The 25221-nt window shown below is 37.7% G+C and overlaps 1 protein-coding gene across 1 annotated transcript in view; it reads right to left on the reverse strand.

Annotated features, from left to right (window-relative positions):
• The window catches only part of LOC103256010 (serine/threonine-protein kinase ULK4-like), a gene marked incomplete at both ends in the record, with an annotated part of 171121 nt that overhangs the window by 79672 nt on the left and 66228 nt on the right, over window positions 1-25221 (reverse strand). The window contains one exon of the mRNA XM_021710388.1: window positions 6709-6814. Within this exon, the coding sequence (XP_021566063.1) occupies window positions 6709-6814 (106 nt within the window). The remainder of the gene's footprint in view (window positions 1-6708; window positions 6815-25221) is intronic.

Raw genomic sequence — 25221 nt, forward strand, 5'->3', positions numbered from 1 at the left:
CAGATTCAATGCAATTCCTATCAAAGTACCAAAATCATTTTTAACTGAAATAGAAAAAAAATCCTAAAATTTGTATGGAACTGGGGGAAAAAAAAACCCCAAATAGCCAAAACAATCCTGAGCAATAAGAATAAAGCTGGAAGCTTCACACTACCTGACTTCAAAATATTTTACCAGGCCATAATAACCAAACCAACATAGTATTGATATAAAAGCAGACCACAGACCAATGGAACAGAATAGAGAACCTGGGAGTAAATTCAAGTATTTACAGCAAACTGATGATGCCAAGAGTATACACTGGGGAAAGTATACCCTCTTCAAAAAATGGTGCTGGAAACATTGAATATCCATGCACAGAAGAATGAAATTGGACCACTATCTCTCACCATTTATAAAAATCAACTCAAGAGGGACTAATAACTTAAATACAAATCTAAAACCACAACACTAGTAGAAGAAAACCTAGGGGAGACATTTCAGGACATTGGTCGAAGCAAAAATTTTATGGCTGAGACCTCAAAATCACAGGCCACAAAAATAAAAATAGGAAAATGGGATCACATTAAACTAAAAAGCTTCTGCACAGCAAAGGAAAAATAAAGAGTAAGAGACAATCTCTTATATGGGAGAAAATATTTATAAACTATTCAGCTGATAAGGGGCTAACTTCCAGAATATACAAGAAACTCAAACTTCTCAACAGTAAAATACATATATAAAAATATATATAATAGTAAAATTATATAATATATATTATAATGGTATATATGTGTGTATGTATGTTTATATATATATCTATATAGCAATCCCATCAAAAAGTAGGCAAAGGATCTGAACATTTCTTAAAAGACAACAAGTATATGAAAAAATGCTCAACAACATTAACCATCAGGAAAGCGCAAATCACAATCACATGAGATACTATCTTACCCCAATTAACATGGCTATTATCAAAAGTCAAAAAATAAAAGATGCTGGAGAGGATGTGGATAAAATGGAAATCTTATACACTTTAGGCGGGAATGTAAATTAATACAGCCAATATGGAAATAGTATGAATATTTCTTTAAAAACTAAAATAGAACTACCATATGATCCAGCAATCCCACTACTAGGTATTTATCCAAAGGGATACCTGCAACCCCACATTTATTATAGTACTATTCACAATAGCTAAGATATGAAACAACCTAAATGTCCATTAATGAATAAATGGATAAAGAAAATTACACATTACACATTCTATGATGTATCAGAATAACACATGTGCTCCACAAATTTGAGGTATATAAAAAATGGAATACTATTTAGTTATAAAAATTGATGAAATTCTGTCACTTGCAGCAACATCAGTAGAAATGGAGGTCATTCCTTCCATATGACCCTGCAATCCCCCTACTGGGAATATACCCAGAAGAACTCAAATCACTCTATAAAAAAGATACCTGCACATGTATGTTTATCACACATTGTTTACAATAGCAAGAATATGGAACCAACCATGCCGCCCATCAAAAGAGGATTGGATTTTTTTAAATGTGGTACATATACACAATGGAATATTACACAGCCATAAAGAAGAAAAAATCATGAACTTTGCAGAAGAAAAAATCATGAACTTTTCATAAAATAAAATTAATAAAGCAAAAACCTGAATGGAATTAGAGTCTATACTGCTGAGTGATCTTTCACAGAAACAAAGAACTGAGTATCACATGTTCTCACTCATAAGTGGACCTTGAACAACTACCATAATACTATAGGAAAAGGATTGACAGTAGCGGGAAACTGCTGGGGGTTGGGGGGGACTGGGGAGGTAGGATTGACAGTAGTCAATACCTGCCTGGGGAATTGGGGGACACACCTCATCAACAAGGGTAACTACACAATGAATATTTGTATACCTAACCCTGAATTGTACTCCACAATTTTAAAATTAAAAAAAAAAAGAAAGAAATAGAGGTCACTATGTCAAGTAAAATAAACTAGGCATAGAAAGACAGAAATCCCATATTCTCACTCATAAGTGGGAGTAAAAATGTTGATCTTATGAGGTAGAGAAAATAATAATAATAGTTACCAAGGGTTGGAAAGGGTCAGGGAGGAATGAAAAGAGGAATAAAATTAACTAATGGTACAAGCATACAGTTAGATAGAAGGAATAAATTCTAGTGTTTGACAGTGTTGTAGGTGAATATAGTTAACAACAATATATTGTACATTTCAAAGTAGGTAAAACAGAAGATTTGAAACAAAAGATTTAAAATAAATGACAAATGTTCAAGGTGATGGCTATCCTAAATACTCTGATTTGATCATTACACATTCTATGATGTATCAAACTAACAACTGCACTCCACAAATTTGTGTGAATATTATGTACCAATAAAAAATAAATTTTAAAAACTAAAAAATAAAATTAATAAAGCAAAAAGCCCTATTCACCTTTAAAAATATACTTTCACTCCTAAACAACTCTTGCCTCAATAAGGGAGCATAAACCAAAATTGAAATATATGTGGAAAGAAAAATGATCAAAGCACTACATATCAGAATCTCTGAGAAAGGTACAAACAAGGTAATACTCCTGGGCAGCGAGACCTCATCTCTACAATAAATCAAAAAATCAGCCGGGCGTGGTAACGCATGCCTGTAATTCCGGCTACTCGGAAGGCTGAGGTGGAAGGATCGCTGGAGCCCAGCAGGCGAGGCTGCAGTGGCCGGGAGCAGCCACTGCACTCCAGTCTGGGCAACAGAGTGAGACTCCAACTCAAAAAAAAAAAAAAATTCATAGTATCAGAGTTTAGCATCTTACTCAAAAGCTTAGAAAAAGAATGAAAAACCAAATTCATGAAAGGCACAAAGAATTAATAGTAAAATTAGAAACTAACTTTTTTAAAAAGTAGAACTAGTAAGTAAACACCAAATCTTGTTTGAAAAAAAGACACACACACACACACACACACACACACACACACACACACACACACACTATAAAAACCACTATCTTAACTACTCAATAAAAATGCAAAAGTATAAATCTATAATATAAGAAATGGTAACAGGGAGATAACTTCCAAAACCTAAGAAAATAAAAGATTTATGAGAACCTGTTTTGCCCAACTCTTTGAAAAAAGATTTTAAGTATGAAATTAAAATTTTCTAGGCAAATATAGTCTACTACAACTGACTCAAAATACAAAAAGTTTAATTATCACTATAGAAATAGAGAGAGGTATCAAAGAACTTCCACTGCTGCCATACCTTGCAAAGATACCATCAGTTAGATGACTTCACAAGAAAATTCTACCAAACTTTTAAGGACTACATAATTCCAATGGTACTTGAATTGTTTTAGAAGTACAGAAGGGGGGCAGGGGGGAATCTGTTTTTTAAAAAATGCAGCAAGATGGCATTAATACCAAAATCTGGCAAAGAATGTACTTCTCCCATTGAAAACCAACAAACAAAATTACAGACCAATCACACTAATGAATGGCAATGAAAAATCCTGAATAAAGTGCTAGCAAAGAACTAAAGTAGAACAACTAAAGAGCAATATATCATAATTAAGTATGGTTACTGACTCAAACACTAGAATGGATTCAGTATTAGGTAACTTCTTAAGTATAATCCATTACATGAATACATTTAAGAAAAATCATTTGATCATCTCCATAGAAGTCAAAAAGGCATTTGACAAAAGTTATTTACAAAAAAAAAAAAAAAAAAGATAAAATTAAAATAGACGAGTACCACCTTGACCAGAAAAAAAGAGAAAAATCCAAGGTACACTCTATCTCATTATTTGAATCTTGTAACTAGACAAGAGTTGGAAAAAGTAGCATTATAAAAACTGGAAAGAAAACTATCTTTGTTAATAATTATTATGATTATATAAATGGAAAACTAGGAGAATTACCTAAAAGCTACTAATATTGAAAACAATTAAAATTTTAACTTGGGTACAAAACTAATATATAGAAATCAAAAACTTTCAAACATATTTTAAAAAACAAATTGGAAGATATAACAGCAGAAAATTCCTCATTTCTAATAATTAGCAAAAAAGATAAAACAGCTAGGACGAGATAAACTTAACAAGAAATACACAGGGCCTAAATAAAGGAAATTGCAAAACATCTCTGAAGAACACACAAAAAAGTATTGAACCAATGGGGAAGCATAACATGCTCTTAGATCCAAAGACAAGCAATCTTGTGTGGTTTGGTGGAAATATAAATTGGCACATCACTTAGAGCAACTCTGCAATAGCTACAACTACAAATATATATGCCCTTTGATTGAACAATTTGAATCCCCAAAATCTATCCCACAGATAGTCCTGCTGTCATGTGAAAGTATGTACATATAAGGTTATTCACTGCAGAATTGTCCACAATAGCAAAATACTAGAGACAGCACATACTGATCATTTAGAACCCTGGCTAAATAAATTATGCTTTATCCATAACACAGAATAGGATGCTGCTGTGTAAAAGATTAAATATCTCTGTGTATCAAGCCTCACAAATGCTGGCAATATTTATCACTGGGAGTAAGCACATATTTTTTCCTTAGTGGAGAAAAAATATATTGCTAACATTTAAGTATAATGACCACACTGAAATAGAACTCTAAATTCTTGATGGGAAAAATGACTTGAATAATTTTATTCAGTGACAGATTCTAATGTCCATGTCTTATCTTTGTGGGCAATTCCAAATGAAAGCTTTTATTTTATCAACATAAAAGTAGTATACAGTTACACACTGCATATAGTTACATAATGCATAATGACTTTTTGGTCAACGACAGACAGGATATATGATGGTGGTTCCATAAGATAATGACGGAGTTAAATAATTCCTATAGCCTAGTGACATCTTGATGATTCTGACCTTGTAAAGACCTAGGCTAATGTGTTTGTTTGTGTCTTTGTTTTTAACTTAAAAAGCTTTAAAAGTAAAAATATTTAATAGAAAAAAGCATATAGAATAAATATATAAAGCTGTATAATGTGTTTCTGTTCTAAACTATTAGAAAAAAATTAAAAATGTAAAAGTTTATAAAATAAAAAAGTAAAGTAAGTCAAAGTTAATCCTTTTTTTTTTTTTTTTTGAGTTGGAGTCTCACTCCATCAGTCAGACTAGAGTGCAGTGGCACGCTCACAGGAACCCCAGCATCGACCTGCTGGGCTCAGGCGATCCTTCTGCCTCAGCCTTCCAAGTAGGTGGAACTACAGGTAAGCGCTACTATGCCCAGCTAATTATTTGATGGATTGTAGAAATGAGCTTTCACCAAGTTGCCGAGGCTATTCTCAAACCCAAGGACTCAGGCAATTCCCTCACCTCGGCCTCCCAAAGTGCTGGGATTACAGGCTTAAGCCACCACACCCGGCCCAATGTTAATCTATTATTTTTATTTTTATTAAATACTTTTTATAAATTTGGCAAAGCCTAAGCATACAGTGTTTATAAAGTCTACAGTAATGTACAGTAATGTCCTAGAGCATCACATTCACTCATCACCTATTGACATATCAAGAGCAACTTCCATTCCTGCAAGTTCCATTCATGGCAAGTGCTCTATACAGGTGTACTATTTTTAACTTTTATACCATGTGTTTACTGTGCATTTTTTTATGTTCAGATATGTCTAGATTCACAAATAACATTGTGTTGCAACTGTCTACAGTATTCAGTAAAGTAACATGCTGAACAGGTTTGTAGCCTAGGAGCAATAGGCTATACCATAGAGTCTAGGTGTAGAATAGGCTACACCATCTAGGTTTGTGTAAGTACACTCTACGGTGTTCACACAAGGATGAAAATACCTGAGGACGTATTTATCAGAATATTGTATATCCGTGTCACTAAATGCCGTGTGACTGCACATAATCTTAAAAACTGTAACAGTAAAGTTATGCATAAGATGCCTAGCAAACCACTGTCAACCCATCCAACCTCATTTTCCAAGGTGCTGTTGGCCATATTTGTTTTTATTTTGACTGGTAGTGTTATAATTTCAATGTTTATGGTTTCCAAAACTAATGCTGAAAAGTGATCCTCACTGTAATTACATTAAGAGGGTGGAAAATTCAACTATGGTATTTGAGAGGTAGGATCTTTGGGAGGTAATGAGGATTAAATGAGGCCATCAGGGTAGGATGTCAGTGGCTTTATAAGAGGAAGAGAGACATGAGCCAGCACATTCAGCCCTCTCACCATGTGATGCCCTGCATTGCCTCAAAACTTTACAGAGTGCCAACAAGTGGGAAGACCCCCACCAGATATAGCCCCTCAATGCTGGACTTCCCTGTCTCTGGGAAATAAACTTATTTTTGTTATAAATTACCCAGTCTCAGGTATTCCGTGATAGCAACACAAAACAGACTAATACAGGTAGCAATCAGTTTAAATACTATGATTATACTTCTATTTCTTGGTTTATCCTCTTTAAGCAGGTATATAAGTCTTTAAGTCAATAGTGTGCCATGAAAGAGAACAAATTAATTTAGGGAAACTATTCCTATCCAACCCCACTTCCAATTTTTGCTGGTAATATTATTATTATTTATAGATTCTTAAATATCTATTTTGACTTGTCAACTCGAATACATCTAGACTCTGCTATATAAGTTGAGGAAACTTACAAATAGGCAAAACTCAACAGAATCAGAGACTAATTCTAAGAAGCATTTACCTTGTTCATAAAGTAGCTTCATATTTGAATCTTTGCAGGTAACAAGATTGTTGAGTAATGCAATCACACTCTGCATAGTGTTACCCAGCATGCTTTCCTGATGTTCCTGCAATAGATCATAATTTCCATTTTAACCATACAGAAACACAATTAGATCATAAAGACAAATGACCAAATGATCTCCAGTCCTTCATTCTTTGCACAAGGTTAAATGATTACCTTTTTGTACTCCAATGAAGCAAATCCTTCTGTGCTAAGGCATGCCCCATCAGTGAGTTAACTGAGCTGGGTGGGAGAGTAAATCATTCAGACACCAACACTGTGGCATGTAACCCTAAACCCAAGAGCTGAGGGGTAACATATATGGCAATCTGTGCTTTTAGGTGGGCAACAAAGTAATGACCATAAATCAAGTATGTAGAACTCAGAAGACCATGCTTCAAAAGTGAGCTTCAGATCACAAAGAAAAATACTTAAACAAAGAAATATTTCTGTAGTTTCAAGATTATCCTGGTACTGATATCTTCCCGCTTTAGGATCTACTGACTGCACTGTTGCTTCAGTGCAATAAACTACATTTAGGACCTGAAAGAGTAAATTTTGCTTTCCTCAACACTTAACATCAGATAATAGGGAGTAACTTGGGTCCTAAAGAGAATGCAGAAAAATTAGTAATTCTTCAGTTTTAATTTCTCATTTTAAAGACAAGATAATTATTTGTAATTATTAAAGGATCTTAAAAATAATTTTCATTTATTTTGTTCCCTTTTTCAACTCTGAATTTTTTTTAAAAATTAAACAATTAACACAGATTACACCTGAAATTATAAAATTTCCTATAATTCAAAATAAAGACAGTCTTTAAGTTTTGGAACTAGGATGAAACAAGAGAGACACACAGTATGCAAACTGTAAGGAGGTATTTACTCTCAAGTTCATAGAGGTACTCCCTCCTTGGTTCATCAAGTACCCACTGAGAGTGAGGACTTCCAAGAGTCTAGCTTGCCCCACTCTAGTCCTAGACCCGTTTCCATGAACACTCTGCTAATAACTAGTTCCATCCTGAAAAGCAACAAGTATTTCAATAAGCAGGTTTTTCCAGATCTTTTCCTATTCATTTTCTCTTCTTCCCTCCCTTCTCTTTCTCCCTCTCTCTCCTTTTCTGTCTCTTTCTCTCAAACACACATACACAACACACACACACACAAACATATGACTTGCTGTGGGTTTTTTTAAACATAAATTGTTCATATTTATTATTCATTCAACAAATAATTAAGGAATATTTCATGCCAGGCACTGTTCTAGGCACTTGAGGTATACTGATGAACAAAAATAAAGCTCTCTGTCCTCAAAGAAATATTAATAGACAACAAGCAGAAGCATAATATTGTAAATGGTTAACTGTACAATGTGTTAGAAGTTAACAAGTACTGTGGCAAAAAAAAGATCAGAGCAGGGAAGTAGGATTTGGAGGGCAGCAGAGCTGTCCATAAATTTAAATTGGGTAGTCAGGATAAGACTCATAGAGAAGGTGCCATTTGAACAGAAATTTTATTTTATTTCTTAAATGTTGAGGCCTTTTAGAATTCCTTGGATCAATTCATTTTAATATTTTTCCACAGAAAAATATTAAATATAATTCATGTTTCTTTTGAAATAATTTTAGCTTTGCAAAAGAGTTGCCAAGATATAGAGTTTCCATGTACATTTCACCCAGCTTTCTCTAATGTTACCATCCTACATAGTCATGTTACATTAATCAAAACTAAAAAATTAACACTCATACAACACTAATAACTCCACTACAGACTTTATTCAAATTTCACCAGTTTTCCACTAATATCCTTTCCTGTTCCAGGTTTCAATTCAGGATTCCATGTTGAATTTAGAATTATTCATTTTTGCAACAAATACTAAGTGCCAACTATTCTAGGTATTTGGTTTACATCATAGAACAAAACAGAAAAAAATAAAATAAAATCCTTCTCTTTTGGTGTTTACATTTTAGCAAGGGGAGAAAACAATAAACAATAAATATTTACAATATATTTTAGAAGTTGATTCGTGCTATGTTATAAAACATAGAACAGGATGAGGTGGCTTAGAGCACTACAAGGGAGGGCTGCAATGTTTAAATAGAGCAAGCAATGCACAGTTCCTTCAATAGGTGACATCAGAGCAAAGATCTGAAGGAATGGAGACACATTTGTCCTTTTAATATACTTCTAGGTTTTGTCAGCTAAGTTGTTTAGGATTGCTGAATATATGTTTATAAGTGATATTGACCTGTGAGTGACATCTTTGTCTGATTTTAGTATCAATTTCATGCTAGCCTTGTCCATTCATTTTATTCCACAAATATATCAGACATTTAATATTTGTTTCTGGGAGATTTGGTAGAACTCTGTCATAAAAGCTACTGGATTCAGTGCATTTTTACCAGATGTGTGGAAAACTCACACACAAACTCTAAGTGCTTTTTGTATCCTCTCAATCAACAGTAATCAACACAGAACACTTATCTGACCAAATGTGTGAGGGTTTTCACCACACACCAAGCAAGCAATCAATTCTGTAGCCAACATCAGCTGGATGTCCTCCAATTCCATTTCCAACAGTATCAACCTGGAGATAGCATCAGACTCCATAGGGTGGGAGCTCAATCCCACAAATCTGTCCCTCCTTCGGACAACAGTTGCAAATCTGGGTCTCTCAAAGTTCTGGCTCAATTAATTTGCTAGGCATCTGAAAACTCAGAAAAACATGTCTACCAATTTATTATAAAGGATATTATAAGGATAAAGTTGAAGAGATAGCTAAGACAAGGTTGGGGGAAGGGGTGTGGCGCTTCCATGCGTCCCTGGTGTACCACCCTCCAGGAACCTGCAGGGATTTAGTTATCTGGAAGCTCTCCAAACCCTGTCCTTCGGTTTTTATGGAAGCTCCATTACATAGGCATAACTGATTACATCAGTGATTAACTTAACCTTCAGCTTCTCTCTCCTCTCTGGAGATTGGGGTCACAAACCTTCTCTGAACCCTATTTGTACTGCCTTTTACACTGTGTCCTCTCTCTTTTTGATCAGACTCACCAAAGCTTTGTCTGTGCTATTAGCCTTTTCAAAGTCAACCAGCTTTCCATTTTAATGATCAATCTAAATTCTTTGCTTTGAATGAATCATTAAGAATGACTAACAAATTTCCTAGTTCTCTCTCCTAGGTATACCAAAGAATGGCATTTCCCTGCCCACTTGTAACTAGAGTTGAAAATGAGACTTGCTTTGACCAATTAAACTCATTTGGGCAGAAGCATTAAGGGCCAGTGATGGCTTCATTGTCCTATCTTTCCCTCTGTCTCTGTGACCAGTGACTTTCTAGATGGCAGAGGCTCCAACAGCTTGGGTATCAGAATGAGAACATGAAGCAGAGGAACTGGAACAGATGGCTTCCAAAACTTACAAAAATACCCACCCTGTATCTGGCTCTGAAACTGCTCTTAGCAGATTTGTACCTCCCACTGATGAGAGCCACTTGGTTTCATATTGGTTTTACCATCTATGTCTTTGCTTAATACAAGACAAAGCGTTTGCATTCCAACTACAGATGACTAAAAATTTCAAACTTTAGAAACACACACTAAGAGCACTTTTGTGGTAGATGCTGATGTTTGAATGTTTCACTGGCACCAGCTTAAGTAGATTAATGTGGAAGCAATGGTCTGCCACCAATTTCATCTAATTATTCTTACAGTTGGTTGGAAGAAAAGAGTGATTAATAAGCACCAAGATGACATTACATGTTATTCATGATAAAATAACTAACGACACATAGAAAAATCCATTCTTGTAAAGAAAAGTGAAACTAATACATCTTTTATTTTTAATCCTGTCTGGTAAAATGACACACACTGCTCCATGTTCAAAGACCTGTCTGTCAGCAAACATAGGTCGGTCTTACTGGAGATAAATCCATTGTTCCCTTAAGGTACATAATTTTTATGTATACATGTTAAATGCACCTTTTCTATAATATCCTTGGCAGTTATTTTGCTAGTTCTGAACCAATACTTCAGCTTTTCTCTGTGAGCACCACTTGTCGATATAGGCATTTCCCTTCATACAAAAGCAAACTCTTCAAACCTTCGTTATCCTTGGACACTAAGAACCCAGGATCAAATCCCAGACAACTAGACTCTGGGCTCCCTGCCTGGAGATCCCAGAGTCACTGCAGAAAAAAGGCCTCTGCCAGCCCATACTACTCAATCTACAGAAGGGTATAGAGCTGAAGTACATTGTGATAATCAAATATTCCCACTACATTGTTGTTAGGGGTACTTAGGAAAAAAAATATTTGATGCACAGAATAAAAAAAGAGGTCAAAAATCCCATAACCAGACTGAGACAGTTATTCCTTTTCTATTCTAGACATTATTAAAAACAGTGTTGCTTTTATTTTTTTGTTGTTGGTGGTTTTTAAAAGATTCATAGATGATGACCTTTGTTCAGTATAAAGTGGAGGCTTTATAAAAAATTATATTTAAAATTGTCTTTATTCACTATTTTCACTTATAGGTATATACATCTTCTTACATAGTGCAAGGAAGGGAGACCTTGGAAGAGAGTAACTGCTTTAGCACAAGATGAAGACATGGTTCTCTAGAGAAACTAAGAAGCTACTGTTCTGGATTAGATCATAATTTCCCCAGAAAGGATGCTAAATACATGGGAAGAGCAACTGAGGAGGTATAAATGTGAATTAAGTGCATTTCTATTAACTTTTACAAAACTGAGTTATTTCACTTCTCTTAGCAACTTTCATAAGTTTTGTTCTTATTGTTCACAACCATATTAGCCAACAGGGGGTAAATTATGCATTAGAAACATCATGTTTACTTTTTAAAGCAGAGTAGAGAATTATACAAAAAGAAAAAACATGAAAGTAAGTATGTAAAGCTAGATTTCTTTTTGGGTATGTTTGGAAGACCAGTGGAAAGAGAAAAGGGCACACAAGTATGACTTGAAGGCCACAGGCCAGAGTTGGAGGGGAGGGATGATTCTGATTAAAGCCAGGGTCATCACTAAATACTCCTCTGAGACAACACCCCCACCCCAAATTTATGATTAGTCCCAGGATGAAACAACAATAACAGACGCCTAGGTAAAATTCAAGTCTTTTTTTGTCGTTTTCAATCTCTATGGCTCACTAATAAAGCAAGGAGTTCCTGCCACTGGTGCCACAACATACAACACAGGAAAAAAGAACAGGAAAGAGAGTAAATGGAGGTGATGACCTACAACAGAATCCTTGGAACAGGTTCAGCAGCCCAGGCACCAGGCACCTCGGTGTCTATCTTGCCAGGCAGCAGCAGGGCAACCATGTGGGTCTGTGCTGGGGGAAAGCAGCCCTGATAATGTATTGAAAACTTACTCTGTGCCATGGTCGGTACCCCAAGCATCTTACCTAAACATCATCTCATTTAAACCTTACAAAGACATGGAAGTGACTACAGTTCTCTTCTTTTTATAGATAAGGACTGAGGTTAGCAACGTCAAGCCTGACTCACTAAGCTCTTCAGTAGTGAAGCTGGGATTTGATCTGTGGAATGGTAGAAGCCATGCCCCTAATCATCATGCACCCCACGTAGTACTGCCTCTTGACCACAGTAAGCGGATGGGGCATCAAGGTCATTCAGGCCAGTCAGCACACTCCAGGTTAACCAACACCACCTTTGGACCCACAGAGTTGGTTATCTGGGAGGAATTGAAAGGACTCCAGTCAGATATGAGAAGAATTCAAGAAATACTGACTCTGAACTTTCATGGTGATGCCTGTCCTGCCTTCTTTCATGGCACAATGTGTCCTTTCACCACCACTGGGATCCTCTGGTTTCATAAGAGCCCTTGTTATACTATAAGATACACAACTCAAAAAGCCCAATGTAGGTATTTGGCCATTACAGGAAAGGAAAGAATGAGCATATTACCCCAAAGAATAAAAATACATAGCAGAGCCACCATTCATAGTCACATTATTCAGACGCTTGTGTTTGCACTGGCTGATGGGTAAAAGAAAAAACAGCTCACAGAAGAGGGCATCATTGATATCCCACAAAAGGCAATCCCACTACACTTTAAGATCATGATGAAAATATTTAACTCCTTCAGGCATAACCCATAAGCACAGCTGACCTAATTTATTTGCCTAACACCACAGTGTATGGACATTTAATAAACAGAACACTCAAGAGCTCTAATAAAACATAGCATTGCCAGTAGAGATAATTAGAATTGAAGCAGCAAAATTCTAGTGTTTGGCAACATAGATGAAACAACTTCATTAAAATGTACAGCTTCAGCAAATGAAAGGCAGGGGAGCACTGGACCCTGAAGAATCAGCCTTCTCGAAACTAATTGCTTCAGTACTTACAGAGGACAGCTCTGAAATACCAAGGGCACAGCAAGGAAACACTAGTAAAAAATGACCAACTTGTCCAGAGCAGTTTCGCTGTAGACAAGGCATTTAAACTTTATTCTAATATTTGACAATGTAAATGCTACTAAAAGACTTTATATGTCCAGATTAAAAAGTTTAGTGCAGTTCTGAAGAGTCGAGGTAGGAAATAACCTTTAACAACCAAAAGTAACAATGAACCACATTCACTCTCTGTGCCTTTGGTGTGATCCAGAATTTAAAAGACAACCAATTAAAAGACCACAACTAATCCTAGAGATGAGAAGCACAGAGAATGAAGAGCAAAAGCACACACAAGTGATGCTGTGCATGTAACATGTGAAGTTTCTTAAACAGAAACACATGGCACATGTTATTCAGCACACACTTAGAAAGAAAAAAAAGTAATGTTGCTCTAAAGACCGCTAGTCTAAAGACTGCTTATAGGATGGCACCAATGTGCTGCTCAAGGATGTAGTGGTGCAACCACTCACTTTCCTTTGCAAACATTCTCCCATCTGGCTGGATTCTTAGAATTCTGAACCCTGTGCTCAGAAAAGAGTCCTTAGAGCACTCAAGTGAATATGTTTGAGGGAAAGAGGACACGTTTCCATATTACTGATGATTTTTCACAAGGCTGGTCCAAGGCAGCTTAAACTCAATGGAATCTAAATTTAATCCATCATCCCCTTTGCCCTCCGGCTTTCTTTCTTGTTTCCTCTTTCAGTGAAAGTACCTACAACCTGCACATCTACCGAGTCAGAAGTCTTGGAATCATTAGGTCTACTGCTTTTCTGCTGTCCCCCTCATTTAGTCAGCCACAAAGTCCCCTTAAATCTCCCCTGAACCCCTCTGGAAGACTGGTGGAAAGAGAAAAGGGCACACGGTCAGACTGGGTGGCTCAGGCTCTAATCCCAGCACTTTGGGAGACCAAGGCGAGAGGATTGCCTGAGCCTGCAGGTTCGAGACCAGCCTGGGCAACTTGGTGAGACCTTGTTTCTATAATAAATCAAAAATCAGCGGGGTGTGGTAGCATGCACCTGTAGTTCCAGCTACTTGGAAGGCTGAGGCTGAAGGATCGCTGGCGCCCAGCAGGTCGACGCTGGTGTAGTCATGGGTGTGCCACTGCATTCCAGCCTGGGTGATGGAATGAGACTCCAACTCAAAAAAAGAAAAAAGAAAAGAAAAAAATCTGGCTTGAAGGCCACAGGCCAGAATTGGAGGGGAGGGATGATTCTGATGAAAGACTTCGTCACCATCAGATACTCCTCTGGGACAGCTCCCCTACCCCAAATTTATGACTAGGTCCCAGGGTGAGAAAACATCCCTGCTCATGTGCCTTAGTTCAGTCAATCGTCATTCTTCGCTGGGACCACAATCTCCTAAAAGGTGTCTTTACTTCTAATCCCACCTCCTCTACTGCTACCAGACTCCTCTTTCCAAATGGCAGTGACTCTCTCTTCATTCTGACCAAGACTGGGAACCTTAGAGTTTAGAGCTGGCCCAAGATCACTGCTCCCACATTCTAGTTTTTGTCCACAGCCCTGGTGGGATTTAAGGTCCTGAAAGGAAGGGAAGCTACAAGAGTCAACAGATGGCAGAAGAAAGGATATTGTTACTTGAATGCTTTCAATCTCAAAGAAGTATCACATTATGATATTGGAAATAATCTCATGAGATGTTGAACCAAAAACTGACCCCTAAGGATGAGGAGCAGGGAAGGAAGCAAGCTGCATTAAGCTGAAAGGAAACAGACTAATTTAAAATAAAAATTCTTTCAGTCATTTGTCTCATACATATAAACACAGATTTCCTAGAAAGAAAAGCCAGGATTTGGGAGTCCAATGTGGTAATGTTTGGGGTATGATGGAGATGGGACTGGGTTAGCTGCCACTGGGCGTTTGCTCTGCTAGTTGGTCTACTAGTTGTGAAGCGGGTAAACAGCCCTTCTGCCAATGTGGTCAGGGCTTCTGGGGGCTGAGCAAGCTCTGACAGGGGCTAAGGAGGCTAAGGGAGAACCTTGAAGCATCCTATTCTCCCATCTATAGCCAAAAATGTATGGTGGGCTCACCCTAAGAGTCTAGAGGTATAGAATTAAGTCGTTTTTTAAAATCAGGGCACCATCACTTGAAGGTCTCCTTCCACCTTTCTGATTAAAGACAAGAGAAAGGGGAATTTGACATTTTTAAAATTTGACTGACAGATACTGAGGAAGCCCTCTAGCAGCAACAAATACAAGTTATGATTAGCAATACCTTCCAGCTGGCACAGATGGAAGTGTCTGTATCAACTGGTACCATTTGCCAATCAGTATGCCGAGCTTGTTTTTAGAATTCCAGTCCTCATTCAACACCAGTGGCAATGTGCTATGAATGCCCTTCTGGCAGGTTAATTGTGTCACTTGGCTTTCCTAGTCCTACCCTTTCATGTCATTTAGGCTTCTAGCAGGAAGCTTCCATCCTCTTGGCTCCCACCGGGGTCCTATGCCTCAAGGCAGGAGCAGTGGGCCAGAGCCAGTACTGCTCAGGCAGGAGAACCCTGGCAACAGAGCCAGAGGGAAACTGCCAGGACTGGTATCCCTGGGGATGGATTGTGCCCCTTTTATGTATCTGCCTGGAGTGTTGAAAGATAGGCCAATCTGCCCCACAACACGCTATCTGAGCTGATGACCAGCTCAAAGTAGGGAGGGCAAATGAGAAAACAGAAGTGTGCATCTGGGCATACAACTCCTTCAGCCTCCTCCTCACATCCCTGCCACTGGCCAAAAGTAAAAAATGGTAATAAAAATAACAGTAATAAAGTCTTAGCAAACTAATGTCACTCTAAAGAATTCAGGCCAGATGTTGTTTCCTAAAGCTGGGGTCTATGGGGATGGCTGCCCTTGTGCTGAGCAGTGTTTCCGTCATGTTCCTATGCCAATCTTCATCCCTTGCCTAACAGAGTACAGCAGTTGTTGGTTCATCCCACTCCTTACCTGATGCTGAGCACCTTGAGGGCAGGACTGAGATTTTTTTTCATCATGTCCCCAGTGCCTAGGTGTGGTGCCTGGTACACAGTGGCCTCCGAAAAATTAATGAAAGAATAATCCTGCTCAAAGTTGCCTGGGTGAATACTGCTACAGAAGGGATAGACAGTTGTGACAGCCTCCTTCAAGAAATTAGCTTATCGGTGACTAGAAACTAACTTCAAATAAGCAATTGATAAATACCTATTGAGTGCCTAAAATTTGCTACATAATGGTGTGAAACAGAATTACAAAAGGATAAAATGGCCTTTCTCAAAAACTTCTCAATCAGCATAACTTTATAATAACGTTTGCAATACATGATAAATTCAGAATTTTTTACTTTAAATAAAATACACACAATCTCTCGCATACTAAATACTTGTCAAGTACTCGTGAAGCATTTGCATTGGCATGGAAAACACACTCCTGCAATTCTGAAACATGCTTTAACGAAACATAATTTTAATGGGATTTTCTATAAAAGATAACTGTTCACAAATATAAAGTGTCCCATCCTAAAGAAAGAAAACACTGCATATGGTAAAATGAATGGAAAGATCAATACATACAAGTATCACAAAGCAGATTTTGATGAAAACTATCTTTTACTGTGGGAGTGGGCTAAGTTTTCTAGTGGGAATTTACCAAGTATTGGTACTCACAGTCCCCTGGCTGAACCCAGTTCTAAGCCTTGGCATGCCCAAAGCACCTGAAAACCCTGGAGTAAAGCAAAAATTATAAACTACTAGGCCATGAAAGAATCTTAAAGGCCTTTCTAGTTCAATTATTTAATTTTAAAGATAAAGAAATGGAAGCTCCAAGAAGACAACATACGGAGCAGGGCCAGGACTTAAAACTGAAAAGTGCACTGTCTCACATTGCCTCTCTCAATTCTTTACCTAAAAATCACATCAGGTCATGTGTAGCAAGCATGTAACTTTAAAACAGATTTGAGGGACAGGCACATTGGAGTAACATGAACACCGCCCCCTGGAGCTGCACATTCAGTTGTCCTTAATACGTTCATTGATAGGTCAGCTCTTAGCCCTGAACAGCAGACGGTGAGTAGGGTATTCCTGAGCAAATGGGAATGTCCCAACATAATGCCTGCTGACCCCCATACCCCAAAAGAATACTTTGAGGATCTAATAGAATTTCCATTTTTGTAGCAGAGGGCTATCTCTAAAGAGATGATAGCTATCATGCAGTCAGGGTTGAAATTTTAAGCAAACACCACCTTTTTCCAATAAAATATTCTGAGTAGGTAGCATAACAGACATCAGGGGAATGACAAGCATGCACATGTATCATGTGTTTAAAAAGCAGCAGCAAAAGGCAGACTGGATCTTTGTCACTCACCCTGGAATTTGCTGCTCTTGGTGTTTTATGCAAGAACACACTTCTGTTCCCAATCTCCATGACTGAGGGCAACCAGCTTTCCCTTTCTTAGACTCTATTTAGATAATAACAGTTCTATTTGTATAATCATTTTGAAATACTCATTAAGTTCATTTTTGGCCACACATTGACAGAAACTACACCCTCTTAGAGAATTAATGATTACAATGGGATAAAATGATCCCAGGAATTTTCACTTCCCAGATAATCTTTTGTGGCCTTACTGGCACTTAAAAAAAAATTAACTAGAATTAAAAAATACTCTAGATATAAGCATAAACTGAACAGCATTAATGTAGTTCAATAAATATGCCCAAAGTTTCATGCTACACAACCGGGTCAATCAAGGAGCCTTTGGTGGGTAAAGGTTTGGAAGAAGGAATTAATAAATCCACAGATCCTATGCATAAGTAGGGTATATGCTGGACAAAGAAGAAGAAGGAGATTCCAGAGTCAGGACACTGAACAACTTGATCAAGGAAGAAAGTAACCATAAATTAGCCAGACCCCATTTCCGAAGTCCAGAAGGAAACTCTTGAGAGCTTAAATTAACCTCTTAGGCCAAGCTAGGGTGGAAGTCCCAGAATAAACATTTCAGAGAAGGGTTGGGTTTCAGTTGATGTCTAAGGCCCTTAGGAGATTCCCACCCTGGTTTGGCCCAAGAGGTTAATTTAAGCTCTCAAGAGTTTCCTTCTGGACTTCAGAAATAGTGTCTGGTTAATTTATGGTTACTTTCTTCCTTGATCAAGTTGGTCAGTTTCCTGACTTCTGGAATCTCCTTTTTCTTCTTGTTTGTCCCCAAGAAAGAAAACTGAGTCCAATGAAACTAAGATCAGAGTACAAAACCAAATCTGAAGGTGCTAATTTCAAAGGTCTCCCCATCACAAGGCAACTGTTCATCGCAATCTGTAACTGTCATTTTTGCTCACAGTAAGTCAATAGACCTAGTGTGTGCCCAGCCACTAAGAGCCTGCAACTGCTGACCTGCACATCAGAGAGAGGTGCACAGAGACAGCAGCTCTGTCCCTGCCCTTTAGCACTGCCAAGTGCCTTCCTGGCAGACCCATGCCATTTCTTTCAGAAAGGGAGCAGAAAGGCAACTACAGTCTTTCTCCCCACCACCCCCATGTCCCCTTTCCCCCAGTTCTCTTTAACTCTAAACCCTTCAAGCTGTCTCTAGATTCATGAAACAGCATTCTTACTACCAAACTCTCACCCGGTCACCTCCTGTGAGTACACAGAGCAATGAAGTTACAGCCCCTTCTGCACGTGAATTTCAATGAGCTGTTAATGACTAGACATTTGGTCCCCTCAGGCTGACTGGCCGGCACAGAATCCTTCTGCTGGTGTGCATGAATGGACAAGCACCCGTAATGGCTATCATGAACTTGTGTTTGTGTGGGGTGAACAGGGAAGGGGTGATGGTTTTTAGTAGATGCCCCAAGCTTTAGGGACGCTTATACCATTTATGGAGGACTGGATTTTACTATTAGCCAATCTTATTAAATAATCTTAGACGCTTATCTCTCAGAGCACAAGTAACAAGTTAAGAAAACGAACCAATTTTTTAAACATCATAACTTGGAGGCACAAGAAATAATCTATATATCAAAGTTAATGTAGTTTCATTTCGCCACATTCTGAAGTTCAACACAACATAAGCTTTGCTACACCAGGGTTGGGGACTTCCCTAGAGAGAAAGATGCCAACAGCAAGAACTCAACGCCACAGCATCCAAGTCATTGTCACCAGATCCATTAAGGGCAGAAAAAGAGGTAATGCCTCAGGTAACTGGGAACATGTTGTTTAAAACCATCCAGATAACAGAAAGCCTTTTCCCTAGAGCAACTGAGAACACCCAGCTGCATTGTTACGCACCAGCTGCCTCATCCAGGTGCACAGCAGGGAGCACAAAAGCAAGCAGCAGGGCAGAGCACTGCAGTTTACAGGTGCAGAAATGGATGCCCAGTGGGAAGTGATCTGCTGAGGACTCAAACTAACCTCCATGGTCTTTTTCTGCTCTAACCTCTTGTGATGCTAAATCTGATGCTGGGTCTTTCCCAATTACTACCAGGAAATTACACAAAGGGAGAGTATTTGAATGGGAGGTTAAATAATGTAGTGTCAAATTTTAACCATTTCAAAGCTTTGTGACTTTATTCAAACAAAACAATCTACATGGTACCAGTTATTTAATTGTCGATTACTGCAAAGATAATTCAAATACAAGTTTTAGCACAAGATTTTCACCCCTGTCTACCCCTTCCCAGAATATACACTAACCAACCAATAACAGTATAAAGCTGTGATATACTGTCAAAAAAAATAAAAAATCCTCAGAAGTCCACCTTTCTTCAGTCCCCAAAGAATCTTATATACCAAATCTAACTGAATTACCATGAAGTTCAACTTCATCACACAAATATTGACAAAGGAGTGGGCAAGGAAAAGAAAAGAGTATGTTTATGAATTACTGTGTTTTCAATCACAGGGTTTTACAACATAAAAAACAAAACAGAGGACCCATGTGGACACAATGAATGGATTGTAGCTAAGCTCCCACATAAAAATAACTAAAACACAAACATACATACATACAAACCTCACAATAAATGCTTTACAAATAATATATGAGCACTGTGATTACTCATCATTTTGAGTGGTCTGCTCCACTAATATCTTTTCATATTATAGAATACAGAATCAACTCTTTTGAAAAATGTAAAAAATGAGTTATCTTCTCTACACACAATTGAATGCCACTCCTCCAATTATCTGTGTGAATAGAAGCATAGGCCAGATCTACCTCAGATCCTTACAAAGTACCCCAAGTCTGTACTCAGACACAAGCCCTTGGGGAGCTTCCCATCTAGGGGATAGGCAAGTAAGACAACACAACAGGTTAAAGGGTGGTACAATGCGCTGATCAAGGCATACCAGGAGTGAGGCCAGTGTGAGCTAAAAGCTTCCAGAAAGGAGATGGGAAGGATCTGTGCAGGAAGAACCAGCAGACTGGTGAGAGGTTAAGATCTGGAGAGAAACGGGCTGTGGCTTCCACAGATGAGGTGACCACGAACTTGCGGCTGAGAGAAATGGGAAGTTGTAAAGGCACACTGAGGCTGATTACTCTTAACTCCAAGCTAAGACTTTTGAAACTGACACTAAGTTTTGGTTAGTAAGTACCTAGGATATTAATTTTTTTTGCATCCAGTAGAGTTAAAAACAAACCAGAAACATATTGTCATAATAAATAAGAGATATAGACTATATCACGTCTACATAGAGTGGGCAGGAGCAGAGCCATCAGCCTCATGGTCAGCCCCACAGGGCCTCTCTCACTGCCAGCTTCTCTAGGCTCCTCATCTCATCTCTGTCAAGCCATCATCACCTGACCTCAACATCTGGTTTTCTGCTTTCACAGAGCCCTGGGGGCCTCTGGGCATTAACTCCAGGCTGAACTTAAAATAAGTAGACTGCCTTTCTGGTTGGAAAGGTTAGCACCCTCTCCCTAATTACAGTGAACCAAACGAGCGATATTTTCTGAAGTTTTTAAAGTGTGTAAATTCTTAACAATTCCTATCTATCAAGTGTTATAAAACACACCTAGTACTATTACTGATCACTGATTTTGTTATTGCCTACAAATATGATTTAGCTGTGGATATGCTTGGAGACAAAAGGTTAACTATATGAATTCTTAAGAATCCTCAGAGCCCCTGCACTTCCAAGACCTTCATCAATAAGTCTTAGTTTTGTTTTCAACTTCAGAATCAAACTTTTTTGTGAAAGCTCTTAGATAATGATATTTATAGCTTTCAGGAGATGGAGTGAAGAACAAAATATAAGAAATACTGAATGTGAGACACTGATATCAAATAGCAAAAATGAAAGCATGGAATATTAGTAGCTATTTTTGTTTTTAATGGAACTCACAGCTTCTACATGCTCCCCAGAAATGCCTCACAGCTGCAGTGTGGCAGGAAGCCTAAACGAGGTCTCAGAAAAGATAATGGAGCTCTAATGATGGAAATAGTAAGAAAATTAAATCTAATCATGTTCCATTAAGCATACTCTTAGCTCCCATTTTTACTAAATTATTTTATTATGATTTTGTCTGTGTCTATTGAAATAACCTTTTATGGCAATTTGATTTGCAAGCATAAATAAGCCTCATTTATTTTTCACTATGAACCCCTGTGGGATTAATAAGAAGAGATGGATCATCTAAAATTTTACCCATTCTGTAATCAGAAAGTAACCATTCAGGGAGATGAATACTTTGTTTTATATTTATATGTGTGAGGAAAGCATTATTCTATAATTATAGACACATTCAACAGTAACATATCACCTGCTAGAGAGATGATCTTCAACCAGATAGCTATTTCTCTGCCAGCCTTGAAAGGATGGCCAGAATCACGCACACTCATGTGCCGATGTGTCCTAAACTCCCAGCCACCTCACCTCTTCACGCCTTGGCCTCCTCAGGCTCATCTTTTTCCTCTTGGATGAACTTTTATCATGTTCAGAATGCTTTGTTATTATTGATCAGAACTGCTAGATTGCTTGTTTCCACCAAGATTCTCCTGTAACGTCATCTAGATGAGTCTCCAAGGGTATGGCGTGGTGAATTGTAAACAATCATGCAATCTGTCAAGGGGCACACAAATATGGAATGCAGAAGAGGAGGATAAAAATGGCTGTTCACTCTGGTCTCTGCAGAGGACAGAAGTACCTGTCATATATGCAGGTGGTGTTTTAAAGATTCTTTCCAAAGTATGTTTGCTTCCAAATGTGTCATGATGAGAAAGCTATGAAGGCTAACTGGAATCACAACTCACTAATTAAATGGTCTCTGGGCCAAATCTTGACTGAATTTATTAGAAATTAGAGGACTTAATGAAGAAAACCTCTAATTTAAACAGAATACTATCTATGGAAAGAGAAGAGATTATGAGATCTCTTGACTTGACTCCACCCTTATTTTCTCTTCTAACTTTTGTATTAAAGTCTAAAGATAAAGACACATAAAGGATAAATTAATGAAACAAATCTCAACTATGAAATATAACATTTAGTAAAGGAATCATAATTATTAATACATATGCACCTAATAACACAGGAACAACTTTCATAAGCCAGAAGATGTAGGGAGAAATATACAAAAATGAACTAAGAATAAATTATTCACTTCCTTCAATCTAAGATAAATGAAAGGAAAGCCAGTAAAGATAAGCAAGACTTGAACAACATTCTCAATAAGGAATACCTTATAAATAATGTCCAATTATGACTCCACAGAGAATAACCAGAAATAATTTTCAAGTGCACATAGAGAATTCATGAAAATTCACCATAGCATATATAATAACAAACAATAACCAATCTCAAAAGAAAATTAAAAAAACAATTCCACTTACAAGAGCATCAAAAAGAATACAACACTTAGAAATAAACCACACCAAGGAGATGAATGACTTGTACACTGAAAATGAAAAAACACTGCTAAAAGAAATCAAAGAAGATATAAATAAATGGAAAAACATCCTGTATTCAAAGATTAGGAGATTTAATATTGTTAAAATGCCCACACTATCCAAAGCCAGCTACAGAGCCAAATACAATCCCTATCAAAAATCCTAATGGCTTTTTTTTTTTTTTTTTTGCAGAAGTAGAAAAAAAAAATCCTAAAATTCACATGGAATCTCAAAAGACCCCCTAGTAGCCAAAATAATCTTGAAAAAAAGTACAAACCTGGAGGTATCACACTATGATTTCAAAACATACTACAAAACAACAGTAATCAAGACAATATGGTACTGGCATAAATATAGAAATATTAATCAATGGAACAAAATAGCCCAGAAATAAACCTGTACACATATAGAAAAATGATCTTTGATAAGTTTCCAAGCCTACATAGCAGAAAAGGAATAGTCTTTTCAACAAATGGCAAGTTTCCAAGCCTACATAGCAGGAAAAAAATAGTCTTTTCAACAAATGGCACAACCACATGCAAACAAATGAAGTTGAATCCTTACCTTACACCATATACAAAAACAAACTCAAAACAATTAAAGATATAAATTTAAGACCTAAGACTTTAAGACTCCTAGAAGAAAATATAGGGAAACACTTTAACACATTTAAATTTGTCCATAATTTCCTGAATATGACACCAAAAACACAAGCAACAAAATAAAAAACAGAAAATTGGGCCAACATCAAATTTTTAAAAGTTCTGTGCATCAAAGGAAACAATCAACAGAGTGAAAAGATAACCTTGGAAGAAAATATTTACAAATCATACATACAATAAGGGGTTATTACTCAGAATATATAAGAAACTCCTATTATCTCAACAATAACAACAAAACACTCAGTTAAATAATGGACAAAATACATACACACTATGAAATACCACATAGCCATAAAGAAGGTCAAATTATGTCCTGTGCAGCAATAAGGATACAGCTGGAGACCATCATTCTAAGTGAATGATCACAGAAACAAAAAACTGAATACCACATGTTCTCACTCAGAAGCAAGCACTAAACACTGAGCACGTGTAGGCACAAAGACAGAGACAACAGATATTGGGACTGCTAACGAACGAAGAAAGGGAAGGAGGATAAAGGAAACAATACCACCTTTTGGGTGCCAGGCCTGCTACTAGGAGAAGCCCAGAACTCACCTTTACACATTATACTTATGTAATAAATCTTCACATGTACCCCACGATTCTTAAAAAAAAAAAAAACAGTTCTTCAAAGAAGATATACACATTGCCAACAAGCATATGAAAAGATGCTCAACATCACTAATTATAAGATAAATGCAAATCAAAACTTCAATGAGCTATCGCCTCACAACCATTAGGATGGCCATTATAAAAAAAAAAAACAAATGTTGATGTACAGAAACTGGAACCCTTGTACCCTGTTGGTAAGAATGTAAAATGGTGCGACTATTATGCAAAACAGTATGGAGGTTTCCCAAGACAATTAAAACTACCATGTGATCTAGCAATCACACTTTTGGATATAAATCCAAAAGAACTCAAAACAGGATCTCGAAAAGATAATTGCATACTCATGTTCACTGCAGCATTATTCATGATATCAAAGACATGAAATTAATTTAAGTATACACCAAGTAAATAAATAAGGAAAACATGGTATACACATTGGAATACTTTTCACCCTTAAAGAAAGAAGGATAAGCCGGGCTCAGTGGCTCAGCCTGTAATCCCGCGCCTTTGGGAGGCTGAGGTGAGTGCATTGCCTGAGCCCGCGGGTTCGAGACCCGCCTGGGCAGGCAAGACCTCATCTCTACTATAAATCAAAAAATCAGCCGGGCGTGGTAGCGCATGCCTGTAATTCCGGCTACTTAGGAGGCTGAGGTGAGTGGATTGCCTAAGCCCGCGGGTTCGAGACTCTCCTGGGCAACTTGGCAAGACCTCATCTCTACAATAAATCAAAAAATTAGCCAGGCGGTAGCGCGCGCCTGTAATTCCGGCTACTCGGAAGGCTGAGGCGGAAGGATCGCCGGCGCCCGGCGGGTCGAGGCTGCGGTGGCCGGGAGCGGCCACTGCACTCCAGTCTGGGCGACAGAGTGAGACTCCAACTCAAAAAAAAAAAAAAAAGAAAAAAGAG

The sequence above is a fragment of the Carlito syrichta genome, unplaced genomic scaffold (genome assembly GCF_000164805.1).
Source record: "Carlito syrichta isolate Samal-C Ts95f unplaced genomic scaffold, Tarsius_syrichta-2.0.1 Scaffold288837, whole genome shotgun sequence".
In the NCBI taxonomy this organism is placed as follows: domain Eukaryota; kingdom Metazoa; phylum Chordata; class Mammalia; order Primates; family Tarsiidae; genus Carlito; species Carlito syrichta.